We start from the raw sequence: 18,938 nt of genomic DNA, 5'->3' as shown, positions 1-18,938 counted from the left end.
ATTCATTTACCTCTCCACAGTGAATTTAGACATTAAACTACTTGTAGTAACCAGTGTTCTAATGGTTGGCACAAGTGGCTGAAAAATAATGTTGAAATCAGAAGAAAGTGGTTTAGGCAGAAAGCAACTGGTTTATCAATACGATGTGCTCTAAAGAGCTAGCCTGTTTTAGTATGTCGTCATGAATTGGTCCCCGGTCACAACACTGGGCTCCAACACAAAACAGCGTTCATGGTGTTCCAGTTAAACAGCCCCTGTGGTAAATGGGTACTAGTACTAATTGTGTTGGCTGTACACATGCTCTTTTTAATTTGTCTGTTTATTTTGTTTGTTTTTACATCACACACTCTTAGTTGCCACTTATCTTCAAGAAACAAACATTGTTTCACATTACATGACAATATTGAATTCAATTGCACTGACAGTATCCCATTATTCAATTTTACGGCAGAATCACAGAATAACATGTCACTGTGACAGTCACACACGCTGATATACTGTACTGGTGGACGAGTGCTGAAAAGTGGAAAGATAGACAATGAAATCTCAATGACCTCGTTTTAAGTCAACGTTGCAATCAATTTGTCCAACACTTGGACAAACACTCTTAAGGTCAGACGCCTTTCATTAATACAATAGCACAGGAGATATTTACACATTAGTATGATCTTTACTTAACCAATTGGTTACGTATTGTACATATACTGTATTTTATGTAGAGATTTGTTTTCACACAAATTTCTATTAGCAGTGAGTTAAACTGAAACAGCAGAAGTGACAGATCTTGTTTGTAATGAGAAATATGTATGCAGCCAGTAAATGACGACACCTGCTCGTTCCCTTGGATCTTTTCAGAACTACACGATTCTCTGGCTTATAGGAACCCTTAAAATTTGAGGAAGATGAATAATGCATCTTGTCTTATAAAATTATTATTACCATGACAAAAGCAAACACACCAACAGCCCTGTGGTACGTCATTGCTGTTGCTATTGTGAAGTACTACATTTAACATTTAATTTGCAGGGTCTTCATTGCCAGTGTTTACATGAAAATAATCTTAATCAAAATCTCCACTTTGAAATCCATTCACAAGCGGTGGATGGATGGCTCCAAAAAGCTATTATTGTGGCCAAAATGACCCTTTTATTCTTTTTTTTTTTGTTTTGTTTACAGTTTGTTTTCAGATGTCGCCTAAGCAACCCCTCATGGATGTGCATTGGTCTGACCTTTGCCTTGTTTCCTCTATGGAAAGACGATTCTGCTCTTGCTTGCAAATGCTCATGACACCAAAACGCATGTTAATCTTGTTAGTTCTGCTGTGAAAAATAACATTGAAAGACAGATTTCCGGGGTTAGATGTGTGCTCGAATGTGGAATATGTATTATTTTTTAACATTTTTGTCACTTCTTCCGGATCTGGAGGAGGCAGAGCAAGTGAAGTGCAGATGGAAATAAAAAGTAAAAACCCACAAGACTTTCGACCATGGAAAAAGCGTGCTTTTCAAGTCAATCTAAATCTGGTTTGTTCTGATGCGCTAACTAGGGTAATCGTGGTATTTTGCTTATTATAATTTGTTTATTTCCAACATTTTTAAACATACTGTTTGTTACTGTTCAAAGAAGTGAAATGCTGTAATTTTTATGTGTGTATACATGTTGACCAGAAGTATATTGCAAATGACGCTGTGCCCAGTGCACGTGGAAGACACTTGAGTCTTGACTTGCATTGAAGTCACATGAGAGTTGACCTGAATCTGCAGAAAATGACTACTGCACATCTCTGGGGTGGCACATACTGACCTGCACTTTAAGGGTCTTAAGTATATATTTATTGCTAAGAGACACACATGCATTTCTAATTTTCAAGTGCAGCAACACAATTACCACCCATTACTCAGAAATATCTTCCATCCTTGCAAACCTTTGTGAGATCTGTTGTGTGGGAATAATGATTACAACTAAAAGGCAGATTGTAAAGGCAAATTACCCAGTAAGATTATTATGTAAGAGTATACCTGTATATTATTTCAGACAAAATTGCATTTTCACACATTGCAGGGAAAATATATATTGGAAGGGGTCATGTAATTCTACAATATATTTTATTTAGCCTAGATTTATGCCACTGGCACTAGAAATTAATTTGCTAATGGACACACAGTAACACACTGTAGGTGTTGGAAATCATATGTCTGATACCTCCAACCTTAACCGACAATGTATTAGAAGTATTGGATGTTTGCTGTATATCCTACTAGATGATCAAGAAAATGAGTTGGAGCTCAATTAATGGCTTGGAGAACTCAAAGAAACTGGGGAATCAAGCTGAATAAACACACTCCGTAAGTTATTCTCCAATTAAAATTCTTACTCACACACTTTAAAAAGAAAACGTTGCATACATTAAGCAACTAAAAAAGCAGAAGTCTCTTGCAAATGCATTGTCTATTTTAGCCAATAGAGGGCTTCTTTTCGCACATCACCAGTGGACTTTTGAGTGTAATTAATGATTTAACAAGCTCAAGCAAGCAAAACTTCTCTCTATTCAAATGTTTGGAACTAACTATTTGTCAAGATCTGCAGCTCATTAAATTTGAAGCTTGATGAGGCAGACAGCAAGTTGCTGTTTGCTGCCCTCTCGTCATCAGCTCTCTTCCCTCTCGAGTGCCGTGCTGCCAAGAAGTCAGTGCCTGCCAAAGGCTGTGACACTTTTTCATTCTGAGTTTCAAGGTCCAAGGTCCAGCTCTTGATGATGGTGAAAGACACCATCTTATACTCTTAAGTTCATTTTGAAGGTTGCTACAGTGTATCATTTAGCTTTGCAGTGGATATCAATTTTGCTTGCTGGCATCAGGTGTGTTCGGATGGCAAGAAAACAAAACAAATAAAAGTAACATCAAAACAAATATCCAAAATATCCGTTGGAAGGTACATACATCTTTTGCTACCTGTAGTGCTATTTACCTTGTCTGGAATCTATATGGACATAAATCACCAATTTGCAATGCTAGAGATTAGGGATGGGTACATTTGGCATTTGAACCGATACAGTATTGATACCTGATCCCTGCGAATCAATGCAGTTATGCAATGGTACCAATTTTCAGTACTTTTGTGTGTGTTTATGTGGTAATAAACGTTAATTTACTCATTTTATTTGTTTTTTTTATTATTATTATCTCTTGATATTGAAACTTTAATTTTAAAACAAATGAGCAAAAGAGGATGGAGTAAAAATAAACAAAGGTATCATTTTACAAATAGAATTGTATTGTGACACAAACGGCAAATGAAAGCGTAGCAAACTTTTTTTCTTCTTTGCGAACTACATTACTACGAACGCTAGGAGGCGATTGTGGTCATTGAATTGCTTTGCTTTGTGTGTAGAAGAAGACAAAACGACAAGCTATGGCTTTCCTTGCCAAAGCCATCAATCTAACGGATAATATACTGTAGCTTTCTACAGTTCTTTGGTGTTGTTGGTAATGTTTTAATGTGTTGTTCTGCTTTGGTTCGTACGGTTGTGATGGTAACAGATGTCATTAGGGTAGATTAAGTTCACAATACAAGATCTCTGCTGCATAGTGAATTATTTGAAATTGCTGGATTATTAGTCAATGACATCTAAATTGTTGTATATGGACATTCCAGGCTGACTAGGTATACAAAATAAGATATTACTAAAGCTGTTGGCTGTGAATGTTCTTTCTCACATACAGTACTTTTAATACTATGTACCGACCTGTTGTAGTTGTTGCTTACTTATCACTGACGAACGAAACACACACGTATGATTTTCAGTCTCTTTTAATTCATTTGTGAATACAAAAATGAAGTTTTGGTGGTTTGGTTTGGTGAAAATGTGGCTGTTTGGTTGTTTGTACACACCAAGATGCATCCACGTGTTATGTGTTGCATTAAAATTGTCTACTTCCCGAAAATGTATATTTATTAAACAAGTAGGTTTAATTGCATCCGTATACTTAAAAATATGACTCGTTTCATGCTTCTGTAGCTTTAATTTGTCTCCATGTTGGTGTAAACATTTCCCCCTCCCTGTGGCTTTGTCTTCTTCCGTTGTGAATTGAATGGTGTTAGGTGTGGCGCCATGACACTTTGTGGAGACTGCAGAATCGGTGAATCGGTGCTTGGTAGTACCGACGAAAAGCTAGCATGTTAACGTTTTTGCTCTTTTTGGTCTTTTCAAAGGTTTAAACTTATATAGAAAGTGTTTTTATTTTAGGTGTTAGCGTGATAACTGCTAGCATGTTAGCATTGCCATTTTCAAAGGCATAAACTTACATAGAGACTTAATGTTTTCATGTTAGGAGTTAGCATGCTAACAATTAGCATGTTTGCATTGTCCATCCATCCATTTTCTATGCCGATTATCCTCACTAGGGTCACGGGTATGCTGGAGCCTATCCCAGCTGACTTTGGGCAAGAGGCGGGGTACACCTTGGATTGGTCGCCTGTCAATGGCAGGGCACAAATAGACAAACAACCATTCAATCTCACATTCATACCTATGGACAATCTAGAGTTGCCAATTAATCTAATTGTGCAAAAAAAAAAAACTAAACAGGGAGAACATGCAAACTCCACACAGAGATGCCCAACAGAGATTCAAACCCAGATGTTCCCAATCTCCTGACTATGTGGCCAACATGCTAACCACTAGGCCACCGTGCGGCCTGTTGGCATTGTTACTATGCTAATGTTAGCGTGTCAGTATTTAAGCCATTTTCATATGTATGAACTTGCATTAAGACTAAGCGGTGCTTGGTGTTAGCGTGGTGCTTTTCTGTTTTTTACATTCTGTCTGTCTGTGTTACAACAAACTTTCTAAAAGTGATGGAGTGATCATATCTTTTGTAAGGTGGTAGCTGCACAATGCTTACAGAATCAGGGGATCACATACTTATTTTCCCCACTGTATATCTGAATCATCTGGGCTCGAATTTTGGAAATAAGACTTGGAATTGAATAAAAGAGAGGAACATCCCCTCTGATTCCAAAATGAGAGTAAGGATTAATCGGTCAGATTTAGGGCCACACCAGCTGTGGCCCTAGTTAATGTGAATTATGTTGTTTACATTTTTCCTTATTACCCGCGACACCTGCACAATGATTTAAAATGTTTTATCCCCTCTCCTTCTCTCCCTCTCTCTCTCGCTGTGCCCCCCACTTTCTCTCTCACTCTTTTTGCAGCATGACTTTGAAGCCAGACCCAGGTAAGAACAAGTTTGATCTGCGTTTATCTTCTTTACAATGTGACACTTAACGGTAAACTGAGGGCACTTCAAAACTACTTCTCTCTGTTCCCACAACCATCATAAGACTTCTAACTCCCCATCCTGCATCCTAGCATACACACAGTCCAAGTATATCTCAGCGCACAGTTTCACCTTATTTTCAGTACACAACCAAGCTCACCCCCACACATCAAGCACTTCCTATCCTCCAAAGCCATTGTTCACATGTGAGTCACGTTGATTTCCCAGCAAGGCAATTAGTCGCTCTCATCTACGTGTGCCTGCTGGAATCACCACAAGTGACAATCTCTCCGGTCTCGGGCTCAGTATGAGAGACACGCTACAGAGCTGTGTAAATTTGTGTACATTTTTTACGTAGACCGTATACAAGTTTTTCTGTCATAAGTCTGTCATAAGTCAGGCTTTGCTTCATGCACAATCCTGAAACTGATTATTCGGGAGGTGCTGACAGATATTTTATAAAGAGTTGTATCATTTCTGCTCCTGTTGCAGCTGGCTTGTCTTGATTTACGGGTAAAGGACATATTTCAACTCGGTCTGTGTCAGACCATCTCGAAAGGATTTTGAGACCGGACTTATCTCAGACGTATTGATCTGAAGTATTCTTGCCTCAAAGAAGGAGGGCTCTTAGCGCCTCCTGGTTGTCTGCCTGTGCGCTCTCCTCTTCTCAAATTATACCTTCCCTCCTGCCAAAAAAAAAAACAAAACACACGTGTACAGACATTCTCAAAGTTGCACATTTGGCTCAGAGGAAGTTATTGTAAAGTAAAATTCATGCTACATGCTACAAAATATGCACTCCTGATTCATATTTTAAGACCAGTTGAAAAATTCCCCAAATTTACATTTTGCACTGTTGCATCTTAAGGAGATTCTAAGTAGAGCATTAAAATGCAAAAAGATGAAATGGGAGTGAGACAAAACATTTTTTGAGTAAGCAGCTTATTGCAAACAACCAATCAACTGAAATATCCTGTTCATCAGCTATTCAAAAGTTTAAGACCGTAGCTCAAATAAACCCCAAACCCTCCTAAAATAGAAATAAAGTTTTCCAAAAAGCACTTCAGAAATTGGCATGCTCCACAGCAGTGTTTCCAGGAGGCAAGAGGGAAAGTTGCTCCAGCTGGTGAGGATGGCTTCATGGAGGGTATCCACTGTCTGGAAACTGATTTTTGTAAACATCCCTTGCCATCTATCCCCAAATGTTTTCAATTGGATTTCGATCAGGGAAACACGTAGTATTAAAGAGTGCCGTTATTCCTCTGGAAGAAGACTTTTTTTTCAGGCAGGCATTGTGAACTGCAGTATTGTCCTGTTGAAAAACCCAGTCATTACCAAACAGACAAGGGTCTTCAGTCATGAGGGATGCCCCCTGCAATGTCTCCACATTGCCAGTTGACATTTGACACCCCTGCACAACCTGAAGCTCCATTGTTCCATTGAAGGAAAAAACACCCCAGATCATAATGGCGCCCCCTCCACTGTGGAAAACATCTCAGGTGAGATGTCCTTGTCAGCCAGCAACGTCAGAAGCCATCAGGACCATCAAGGTTAAATTTTTTGTCCTCGGAGAATAAAACTTTCTTCCACCTCCCATGTTGGGTGCTCTTGTGCAAATTCCAAATGGGAAATTTTGTGGTGTTAAACAAGACGAGGCCTTTGAAGATGTCTTTTTGTTTTTAAAACTATTCTTTTGCTGATGCTGCCTGATGGACTGCACTTGGCGCCAGTAACAACCTTCATTTGGGCCGAGAATCGTCCCGTGCCTTGACAGACAAATTAAATCCAGATTTTTGCCAATATTTTCTCTTTTATAGTGGTTTTCAACTTTTGATCAGCTGATGAACAGCCTATTAAATAGTTGTTTGCAATAAATTACTCACTCAAAAAATGTTTTGGTTCACTCCCATTTTCTTCTTTTGAAGCTCTACTTAGAACCTCCGTAAGATCCAACAATGCAAAATGTAAATTATTGCCATTTTTCATCTGGTCTTAAAATTTTGATCAGGAGTGTGTTTAGTGGAAAACAAATTTAATTGTAATTTTTTTTTTTGACTTCATGATACAAAAGTGCACCGGGGAAATTTCTCTCTGGTGTGCAATGTGCCTTACTTTTAATGAGCAAGAAAAGCCCATAACCCAAGCTGCCACGCTGTGCCAACATGTAATATGTTATTGATTGTTCAGCCTGTATTATGAGCTCCCAGCTCTGGAGCAGATGGCAACAAGGTTGGACCGAAGGGCGTGATGCAACTGCCCTTGGCAAGGTTAACCACTACATCTTACACACTTCGCGATATAATTACTCTCAAGTTCCCCATATTACACTAAAATGCTGTTGGTGCAGAATCCAATATAGCTGTTATGGAAAATAACTTTGGGAACAAACAATGAGATGAACATAATGAGGGGGATGTTTGGGAAGAACTGTACTGGGCAGCTTGATTAATGTATTCAGGTACCTTGAGGACATTTAGGGAGAACTATCAAGAAAACGTCACATGATCAGGATTTTGTGCAGTGTAATCTAGTCAGCAGATTATAGCGCAGAAACAGAAATCCGCTGTTGGAGCCCTATATCACTGCCATAGAAAGAACATACCCCTGGACCACAGTACGGTCCCCACCCACATCTTTCCTGGAGTTTCTCATCAATACAATGCTTGCCGAGATCCTCTGAGTATAAATCTTGGTTTACTCCCCTCGGCTCATCCACCAGACTGTAACGATAATGAGATGCATTTAAATTTCCTTTCCATTTCTGTACTTTAACCCCCGTGCCTCCCGTGCGTTTCCCTTTGTGTTTTACATATGTTGCATATAAATGTGAATTAATTGCATTTGTGTGACCATGCACCATACAGCCCTTGGACAGATGGGAAAAAAAGTGTTTATAATGATAATTTTACTCATCTACTTTGTTAAACTACATTTATAGCATACATTTACAAAATATAAACTCAACCATACCAGATACTGTCTAAAGGAAATTGCTTTTTTTCTTCAGTTAGTTGCTAAATTTAGCATTGGACCTATTCATACACCTAATTGTCTGCTACTTTGAAGAACTTTAAAGCTTTCATGGTGGGTTTAAATGGTAAATGGTCTTTCACTTGCACTCAAAGCGCTTTGACACTGTTCGCACATTTACCTACTGATGACGCAGCATCAGGAGCAACCGGGGGCCCAAAGATACTTGGACATGATCACAGGAGTACGGAGGATCGACCCTGCAACCTTCAGGTTGGGAGACGATCACTCTACCACCTATTTGATGTCTGAAATAGCTCATACATATTTTTAGCCAGGCAGTTCATGCAGTACATCATGGCTTTAAAGTGCTCATAGGCCCAAAACACAAATTTTTGCTGTGAAAAATAACATTGACAGGCATATTTCCTGTATTAGATGTGTGCTTTTTAAATTTTTTTTACCATTTTTGTCATTTCTTGTTGAGACTGGAGGAGGAGCAAGTGACATTTAAAACAGTTCCTACCCTGAAGTTATCGTTCACTCCAATGCTTTTTCAGTTGTTATGGTCCAGTTCTGGATGAATTTCTGTAGCCCGCTCATTGTGTTGAAAGTTTTGCTGGAACACTCAAGGAGACAGAGTAAGCTTGTTCACATTTTTAAAAGACGGCATTCGTCATGTCAGATGCTTCGGCATTTTGGCAGACAGCAATTGTTTTGATATGCCCCCGTAAAAAGTGCACCGAGGTGGCAGTAAGTCAATGCACATTTTTTTACTAATGTTCTTTATAGTAGCCAACCTGATGTAGTGCTAATGAAGTGTTGATTTATAACTGGCTTGGTTATGACGCATTAGGCAGCTAATGTGGTATCTGTTGTAAGGGTTGTCTTTGAATGCAGCGTCACTACCGACACCCATAGGATGATAATATGGCTTTTGATGTCAAATTGCTCAAACAACAATCGCTGCCACTCAGTTTGTTTCAGTATGTAAATCCATATTTCTTTTCCTAGATCTATTTTTTGAATCTTAGAATAATAGTATGGGGTTTCATGCCAGGGCTAGATGATCAGTGATCTGCCGCTCACTGGACTTGTATTTTGCAGCTGTCAGTGTCACTTACTGACGGTCAAAAATATATAATTGTGGCCAATTTTTTGTGTGTGTTATGTCATAGTCATCACTACACAATGTAAGTGAATGTTAATATTGTGTTATTGTTGTGAATATGTCACTTTCTCGGCTTTGCTGGGAGTTCACGGTTGCACGTGTTTGAATCTGGTTCCCGAGATGGCGTCAATTCAAATCACTTGCTGAGGGGGCGTGTCACAATCACCACTTCATTTCAGTCCTAGTTCATAGTTGTTTAATAATGTATGACAGCAGGATGACAAAAATGTTTTATTAAGTGAGTACTTTCATTTTGTTATTGTTTTTTTCACACTTTTTTGGTGTCACGAACACTATATAGCAAACTTATAACTTTTATAGCAAACTATTTATGCTTCAAATAACATCTGCAGTTGAGGAAAGTTAAAAGAAATACCAAACCCTCTGCGTGATTTAACTGAGTTACATTCACTACACAAAGGAGTGCATCTCATGCAAATTGTAAGTGTCAGCAAAAACATTTCAATGTTAGTTACAAAATTCTCTTTGATACTATTTTCTTCCAGTTGATATTCATGAACTTTATATTTTTTAAACATGAGTGAAACCACAGGGGGAAAATTAAGGGGCTGGAAGGATTAACATATTTGACAGGAGCTACGTTATATCTGATGATGTGAAATACATTTCACACCATAATGGGCCTCATGTTTCAGCTCAGATTCGATCAAAACTGCCTCATGATTGGTAAAAAAAAAACTAAATAAAAAAAACATTTGATATTGTTGTGGAGCCTTTGGCAACTGTTGCATCACACACACACACACAAATCACACTTGTGCTGTCAATCATTTGGATCCTCATTGAGCTGTACAGCTGTCTTAAAAAGATAGTGTATACTGAAGTCTGTCCAGGTTTGCTGAGGTCGTGCGAGAGATTCAGTCTCACATCACAAGACGTCACAAATGGCTGCAGTCCGATTTCTCCAAAGTTTTTTGTGAAAGTCAAAGTTACTTATTTAACTCAAGGATATTTGACTTTAGAGGTCTCAGTGAAACATTGATTTTTATATTTTTAATATTACCCCAAGCCAACAACTACTTAAATGGGACTGTACATGTATCCCTAATTCAAGAGGTGAATATATTATTAACACATGACATTCTGAGTTCTTATTATAATCTCTTGGTTGCAATATTTTACACTCTCAGACTTGCTGACATGAGGCCAAATCATCCACAGTGGTGCAGTAAGTGAAGACTTTTGACTTCCCTCATTCATAGCTCACATGCACGTGGAGACACAGACCACCTCTGACAGAGCATGGAATTGGAGACGTTGAAGAATATCTTATCAGCCTATCTGTCTGGGTAGTTTGCCCTTCACATGGTCAAACAGATGAGCTAAGCGAAGCAGGGATTTGTCAGGGGACTATGGTTAGATGGTTAGAGGACATAGGATAGAGCTACGAAATGAAGGCAGGCGAGGAGCTGCATTTCCTCATGAACAGTTCTCATTGCTTGCTATTAAAAGAGACTACACGTCATGTTCTTATGCCAGTTTTTTGTGTTCACGTCTGTTTGTGTAGATGCATTGTGGAGACCAAATCAATTTTGGTTGTACAGTCCAGTCGTTCCTCGTCACATCGCAGTTTGAATTTCGCGGCTTCACTCTATCACGGTTTTTCAAAAATATATTAATTAATAAAGCATGCTGATTTGTGGTTGTTCTATTAGTCAACAAAAATATGCATAGTCAAGCAAATTTAACTTTTTGCCTAAATGAAGAATTTTCAGGCATAAAAACGGCTAATATAAATGAACTAATAGACAAATATAAGTGATGAAGAAGACCATTCAAATTATGAATGTAGTATTCTTTATTGGTCACAAGATGTCAATAATTGGTTAGTGAGACAAGCGCCAGACAGAACAACAGGCTTTTATTGCAGGTTTAAAGCGCTCATGACACCAAAAGACATGTTAGTCTTGTTATTTCCGCCGTGAAAAATAACATTAAAAGGCATCTTTCCTGTGTTAAATGTGTGCTCGAATGTTGAAATATTTATTATTTTTTGCAATTCTAGTCACTTTTTCTGGGTCTGGAGGAGGTGGAGCAAGTGACGTCAAAACCGAACAGTCCCACCCGGAACTTCTCCTTCATTTTCTGATATTATGCTCCAATTCTTTGTGATTGTCTGTTGATTGGTATATATTTTTTTATATTATGCCCGCTCGTGTTGAAGGCTTTTGCTGGAACACTCGAGGAGACGGAGTAAACTTGTTCACATTTTTGAAAGAATTTTTTAAAAATTTGCCTCGACAAACTTCATGGGACAAATGTTACTGCCCCACAGATCAAAAGTCGAGACCCGCAAGACGCTCGACCGCGGAAAAGCGTGCAAAGGTGTCAGGAAGTCAATTTACATTTCTTCTGCTAATATGCTCCATAGTAGCCTGGTGCTGGCAGCTAATGCAGTGCTAATTCCCATCTGACTTGTTCTGATGCACGAGCCACGCAGCTAATCTGCTGTAGCGTGCAACGATAAATTGAAAGCGTTGTCTGTGATTGCAACGTCACTACGAATCTTAGAATAATAATATGGGTTTTCATGGCAAATTATCTCTCGTCTTCAGCTCTGTGCAGTGTGCAAATAGCAAACTGATAGCTGTGGAAATCGATGCCAGTAAAACATATCATACTCCTCATAACACAATATTAGTGAATGCTATTGTTGAATATGTCACCTTTCCGTGCGTTCATTGCTGTGTTTGCACCTGGTTGTCAGGGTCACCTGCCAGTGTTCTCGACATGAATTGCCGTCACTCGTCTTTCTAGCCTATCTTGCAGTTGATCTGTCAGTTTCAGTAAGTAAATCCATATTTTATGACTAGATCTATTTTAGTAATCTTACAATAATAGTATGGTGGTTCAATACAGGGCTAAATAAGCAGCGACTGCTGTTCACTGGTCTTATTTAGCAGCTGTCTGTGTCACTTACTCACTTAATTGTGGACATTTTGTGTGTCTTATATCATAGTTATCACAACACAATATCAGTGAATATTATTATTGTATTGTTGTGAATAGGTCATTTTTGTAGCTTTGCTGTGAGTTCATGGCTGCATGTGCTTGAATCCTGTTCCCGGAACGTGTTCTGGTCATGACGTCACAGCTAAGATGGTGTCAGAAAACTCTGAACCAACTGTCTTATGACAGTGACTGTTATTGTGTTTTGTTATTTTGTAGAGACAAGGTGTAATAATAGTTTTAAAGTGGTGTTGTTTCTAGTCATGTGCAGTTAAACTATTATTACTTTCAGTCTGAATCTGGTACCCTTAGTAACAACGGCTGCACAATTAGTACTAAATATAATACTGTGACCACTTGAAGTCCAGAATAGTTGAAAAAAAAAAACGTAATTGTGCAGATCATCGTAAGCACTTTGCTTGTTGAGGTTCCATACTATCTTCAAAATAGTTCCTGGCCCGCGGGCTGGAGTTTGACACACATGATGGTATAAAAGGTAGATAGGAAACAGTTTTTGTCCATGTATGTGAATGAGCTTTGTATTAATTAAAAATGAATGCATTTTTATCTCATTTTTATGATGTTTGTGTGCATGCCTGTCAGTAAGTATACTTTCAAGACCTCTCAAATTTTCTTCTTTCCCCATCCGTTCATGTACGGTATGTATTTATTTTCGCTCTCAACCATAACCATTGCACATGAGTGCGTCTAAGATCCCAAATTGATGCAAAGAACACGCACACAAAAACTGCCAAACAGGAAGACTTAAATTCTGTTAAAAAGAGGCAATGCATAATTCATGGCCAGTCAGCAGACTTGTGGAAGGGACAGACTAGATGGAATGGAGGCAGAACGGATTATGTGGCTCGGTCGAGATGTTTTGTTTTCTCTGTCACATTTTGACCATTTAAATTGAACAATGTAAATTGGTGGGATTACTCCCGGCACACATTCATTTAATCGAAATGCACCCCTTCGTGCAAGAACATTTTTGTCATTTTTGTTACTTTCTACTCAGGGAGGAAACCAATTCACCAGACTTTGTAAGTCTGTGATGAACTTCCCTAAATTTCCTGTGTCACACACTAGAATTAGTCAACATCATGCTTTTTGAAGGCTCCATTGCTTATCTATACAGTGTATTTGCAAAAAAAGCGTTGGTTATTTGACATTTGAGGTGATTTGTTTGCTTTTTGCACATCTCTAGCAAGTGAAGCAAGTGAGGGTCAATATACATTCCATGCAATAGTAGAAATAATGTTGAGCCGTTACAGTCACAAAAGCGCACACGTCGCAATGTACATTTGTCCCAACAATTTAATGGAATAGAGAGTGTTTATAGTTTATAGTCCAAATGTAGAATCCTATCAAAGTCTGCCTTTTGTAGAATCCTATCAAAGTCTGCCTTTTGATTTGGCCACGTATGAGGCATAAGTCGATTGCATCCAGTTGGTCTGATGTATATTTCTTTTTAAGTATTTTCTAAGCTTATGCTGGGGTCTGTTGGTTGACTGCGTATTGCTTTGAAAGTACTTCTAGTATTGACCTGCTCTCTCCAGATGAATAGAGAGCTGTGATCTCAGAGAGCAAAGATAAGGCGTTAAGTGTCTGCAATGCATCCAAGGATATAGCGTGGCAGAATCGGGTTACTACTGTGTTTGAGTTGATGCACTCAAGTCTGTGGCGCCAATGAATAATGGATTGTTAATCCATGTGTGCAAGATACAGTACATCTCTCTCCGGCATATCCTTCTCTGCCCTTTCTCCCTGCTGTTGGTGTTGCATTTGTATATTTATTTTATATTCAGTTTGTCCTCACAATCGTAGTGTAGGGTACCGGTTTGTCTTTTCAAATTCCTTCTTATATTTTCTGAAAGAGAATTCTTTTCTGGCAAATAGTATTTCAAGAATGGTTGCGGAATCATAAAGGCGCATGAGCATTGACTGCCTGAAATCTGGAGTCCATGTATATCACCATATTCTTAGTTTCTCCCCTGGAGATGAACGACTATTTTGATAGTCGACTAGACATCAACTATTGAAACGATTCATTGACAAGACATTACGTATCGCCAAAAAGCAATTGCTTTCTTTTCATGCTCAGTGATTACCCATCCATCCATCCATTTTCTTCCGCTTATCAGGGTCCACGTCACAAGGGCAGCAGTCTCAGAAGGGAAGTTCAGACTCCCCGGTCTCCCTGCCTCTTCCAGTTCTACCACGAGGACACAAGACGTTCCCAGGCCAAACAAATAATCTGTCCAGCATGTCCCAGGTCTGCCCGGGCTGAGAGTAAGTGTGAGTCCAGCCACCCTACGGAGGAAACTCATTTCAGCCACTTGTATCCTCGGTGTCATTCCTTCGGTCATGACCCAAAGCTCATGACCATAAGTGAAAGTGGGAACATACAGTAGATCGACTGGTAAAATGTGAGCTTTGCCTTCCGGTTCAGCTGTCTCTCCACCACGACGGTCCAGTACAGCGACCGCATTACTGCGGACGCTGCGCCGATCCGCCTGTCGACCTCATGCTCGAACTTCCTTTCACTCGTGAACAAAGTCCTTCACCTGGGGCAAGAACTCACTCCCAACCCGGAGGGTTCAATCCACCCATTTCTGGCGGAGAACCATGGCCTCGGATTTGGAGATGCTGAGTCTCATCCCAGAAGCTTCTCACTCAGTTGCAAACTTCCCCAGTAAACGCCGAAGGTCACAGCCTGATGAGGCCATCAGAACCACATTGTCTGCGAGTAGCAGAGACAAGATCCTAAGGCCCCTAAACTGGACTCCCTTGACGCCTTGGCTGTGCCTAGAAATTCTGTCCATGAAAATTATTAACAGAATTGGTGACAAAGGACAGCCTCAGTAATTCCATTTAATAATTTTTTTGGCATGTGCAAATAATGAGGACATATTCCTTCATTCAAAAATAGACATTTTATTTAACTTTGCTGCTTTTTCTGTGACTTCCAATACAAAATACAGATACAAATTCAAGTGAAAACTAAGGACAGTCAATGTATACAGTTTTTTTTTTTTCTTGCCTTTGGTTTTTGGTCATATACAGTAGTTTGCACATATTGTGTCTCAATGTATATTAATGCTGCCATGACATGATATTTTTCCTCACAGGATTTATCTATTTATCTAGCTCTAAAAAAATAACTACAGCACAATTATCTGTAAAGTAAAGTTATGATATACAAATATAACATACACCAATCCAAAGAGAAATAGTAGCAGTAATAAACACCTTTTCCTCGTGGTAAGAATGTGAATTGATGCATTGTCTGGTCAATTTGCAACTACATGAGACGACATGACAGCCATTCATATTCCTGTTTTCTTCGGACTGCAATGTTAGATTAACAAGGGGAAAATTGTAGCATTAATATTTTAAACCTTTGAGACCTTTCAACAAATACACTCAACAAAAATATAAATGCAGCACTTTTGTTTTTGCTCCCATTTTTCATAAGCTGAATTCAAAGATCTAATGCTTTTTCTGTGTACACAAAAGGCTTATCTCTTTCAAATATTGTTCACAAATCTGTCTGAATCTGTTAGTGAGCGTTCATCATTCATGATTCATAATCTATCCACCTCACAGGTGTGACATATCAAGATGCTGATGTGCACTTTAACTGTATTGCGGCTGGTCCGAAGGAGACCAAAAACCAGTCAGTATCTGCTGTGATCAGCATGTGCCTCAAACACCGATCCAGAGCATCCCAAACATGCTCAGTTGGTGACATGTCAGGTGAGTATGCTGGCCATGCAAGTAATGGGATTTTTTCAGCTTCCATCAACAAGAGATGATGCTTGTGGATGAATGAGAAAACAATGGGCCTCAGGCTCTCGCCATCGTATCTCTGTGCATTTAAAATGCCATCAATATTGTAAAATGCACCTGTGTCGTGGATGGAGTGGCTCATGGTGGCAGTGGGGTTATGGTATGGGCAGGCGCGTATGTTATGGACAACAAACACAGGGTCATTTTTTTTGGCATTTTGACGATGGTTTTCGAACCCCCCCAGACCACCCCCATTACAGTTAAACTGCAAGTTTCGGAGTGCCCTTTTATTGTGGCTAACCTAAGGCACACCTGTGCAATAATCATCAGCATCTTGATATGAAACATGTGAGGTGGCTGAATAATGAATGCTAACTAACACAGATTTAGACAGATCTGTGATACTTGAGAGATCCGCCTTTTGTGTACATAGAAACTTTGAGATACTGTATTTGAGTTCAGCTCATGAAAATGTGGGCAAAAACAAAAGTGTTGCGTTTAAGCTTTTGTTGCGTGTAGGAGCTGTCTTACATTTTGCTCAATATTAATAAGATAACTATAATAGAATGTATCTTAACAAGTGTGTCATGTAAGCAGTCAACAGCATTCTTGCTGAATAATGAATCAAAAGTAAAAAAAAAAAAAAGTCATGCTCTCAACTTCAAACACCTGTGTGTGTCCACTGACGATGCATCTGAGTGTGCTTCATTCACCAATTATGCTGGCTAAAAGCGACAAGGTTTTAAGGTTTTTAACACTTTTAATATGCAGATATCATATGGTACACTTCTTGTCACATATTGGTTGGTTTATTATAAGCCCACTGTGGTGGTGTATGATGGCAAAAAGCATCATAAAACATTATCCAAATACTTCTGGACCAAACTGTGGATGTGAATACAAGGCAGCAATACGGCTCTTTTTCCTAGCTCATCTTGTTAATTGCTTCTTACTCAACCTGATCATTGAATTACCCATCCAGATTCTTACTGTCCCATCCAATCATTATTTTTTGTAGAAGCCTCTGCAAATTATTCTTTCTGTGAAATACGTCTGACAAATTGTCTGATAAAGTATTCACTGCAGTTCTTTTTCCCTGCCACAAAAAAAAAAAAAACTTTTTATGGGGAAGGCTTCTGTGTGTTTGTGTTTACAAGGATGTAGAGTTGTTCACTCAGGCAGTTATTTGAAAAGATAAAGTGTAGTAGAAAGTGTGGTAATTTATAGAGTGCATCTGAGGAGCAGTTGGTATATTTGGAAGGAAAGGGATCCGAGATGGCATATGCAGTGTATTGGACAGGTAAACCGTCAATCATACAGTCATAGGCCACATACTATGTTCTGTGTCTGTCATGCTCAGATTAAGATCTTCATAATTCTTCAACATGATATCATTTTAATGGTAGTAACATTTTTCAAAACTGAGATATTGATCAGTAATAACATTCATGGTCTATGGCCACGCTTGCAGGGCTGTTTAAGGTGCTAATACTGTCTGCTCATTATGTGCTCATCACTGGATTTGAGTGAAATCTCGTCCCATTTTGCACATTTTACCATGATGTCAAAACACTATTCTTACAGGATCTCTGTTTTGGTACCAGAAATTACTGATAGGAATTCACACATTTAGAATTTGTCAAACTGACACACAATGCTACTGAAATGTTTTATTTGAAAAAAATGAAAGTGATAACCCAGTTATTGTAGTGCAGTGATTCTCAACTGGTGGGTCGGGAGCTGTTTTCAGTGGGTTGCCGGTCTTGCCCCCCCCCCCCCCCCCCCCCCCCCAAAAAAAAAAAAAAAAAAAAACGGTGTAATGACCCGAAGTCCCTGAGTGCACCTCGTGTCTCTTGCTACACCACCACAAGGTGCGTGCCATGTTTATGGGTGACTTGGCTAAGCAGTAGGGGAAGGACATTGGGTGTGACCTTAAAGGGATAGTTGGGATTTTTTGACATGCAATTCTATGACATCCCCATCAGAAGTGTAGTGCATCGACAGTCACCCCCCCCCCCCCCCCCCCCCCCCCAGGAAAAGTTGCTTCTCAAAACAATATGCCTTGAAAAGAGTAATATATTATCACAAAACAGTTTTCCACAAAAAAGTCAGACCTCAAAATCACGCTGCGTTATTTTCTCTCCCGTCGCATCGCTGCGCGCTGCCGCCTGCGTATGTGTTTCGAAGTGTTTACATGCGTGGAGAACAACTGCTGTGACGTGAGAGAGTTAAAGGGAGAGTAAGAGTGGTGTTGTCACAAAAAAAGAAAATATCTAAAAAATGATGCAGACTTGTAATTATCTGGGCTGGTACAACAAAAATGTGGCTGAATCGCCCTGTATATTGCATTGTTTTCCTGTCACAGACACTGGCATTAGACAACTTTGGCTTCTTGCCATATTGGCTTAAAAGTGAGAACGAAAGTGGCCAGGATGAAACAGCTTTGTGTGTTTAGTGCACACTTGAGCGAGGACGGTTATGTTCCTACACACCCAAGACAGGAAGAAACATGTTTAGAAGAGTTCTGCTGTTCCCGCATCCCAAGTAAGAACTAGCTATACTAGTCTATTAGCATCTTGTTCACAAGCTAGCGGTATTAAACTCAGAACAGGCTATCAATAATCAGCTAGTAATGTATGATCCCCAAATGTCATTTTACCCGTGAAGCTGCTACATAACAAAACATTATATTATGACTGTTATTATTATTATTATTGTCAGCTATATGGAAGTGTGGATCGTCTCATCTCCACGTT

At 39.2% G+C, this 18,938-nt stretch overlaps 1 protein-coding gene across 3 annotated transcripts in view; it reads left to right on the top strand.

Moving 5' to 3' along the window:
- Positions 1 to 18,938, top strand: part of trim44 (tripartite motif containing 44) — a 62,998-nt gene that overhangs the window by 20,504 nt on the left and 23,556 nt on the right. For 2 of the 3 annotated variants that reach the window (XM_054777872.1, XM_054777871.1), the window contains one exon: positions 5,215 to 5,237. The exons of the other annotated variant lie outside the window; for it this stretch is intronic. In XM_054777872.1, coding sequence (XP_054633847.1) covers positions 5,215 to 5,237 — 23 coding nt within the window. The remainder of the gene's footprint in view (positions 1 to 5,214; positions 5,238 to 18,938) is intronic. 3 annotated transcript variants of the gene reach the window in all.

The sequence above is a fragment of the Dunckerocampus dactyliophorus genome, chromosome 5, assembly GCF_027744805.1.
Source record: "Dunckerocampus dactyliophorus isolate RoL2022-P2 chromosome 5, RoL_Ddac_1.1, whole genome shotgun sequence".
NCBI lineage: Eukaryota > Metazoa > Chordata > Actinopteri > Syngnathiformes > Syngnathidae > Dunckerocampus > Dunckerocampus dactyliophorus.
The sequence above is the reverse complement of the archived record's forward strand: the minus strand, read 5'-3'. Positions and strand labels throughout refer to the sequence as shown.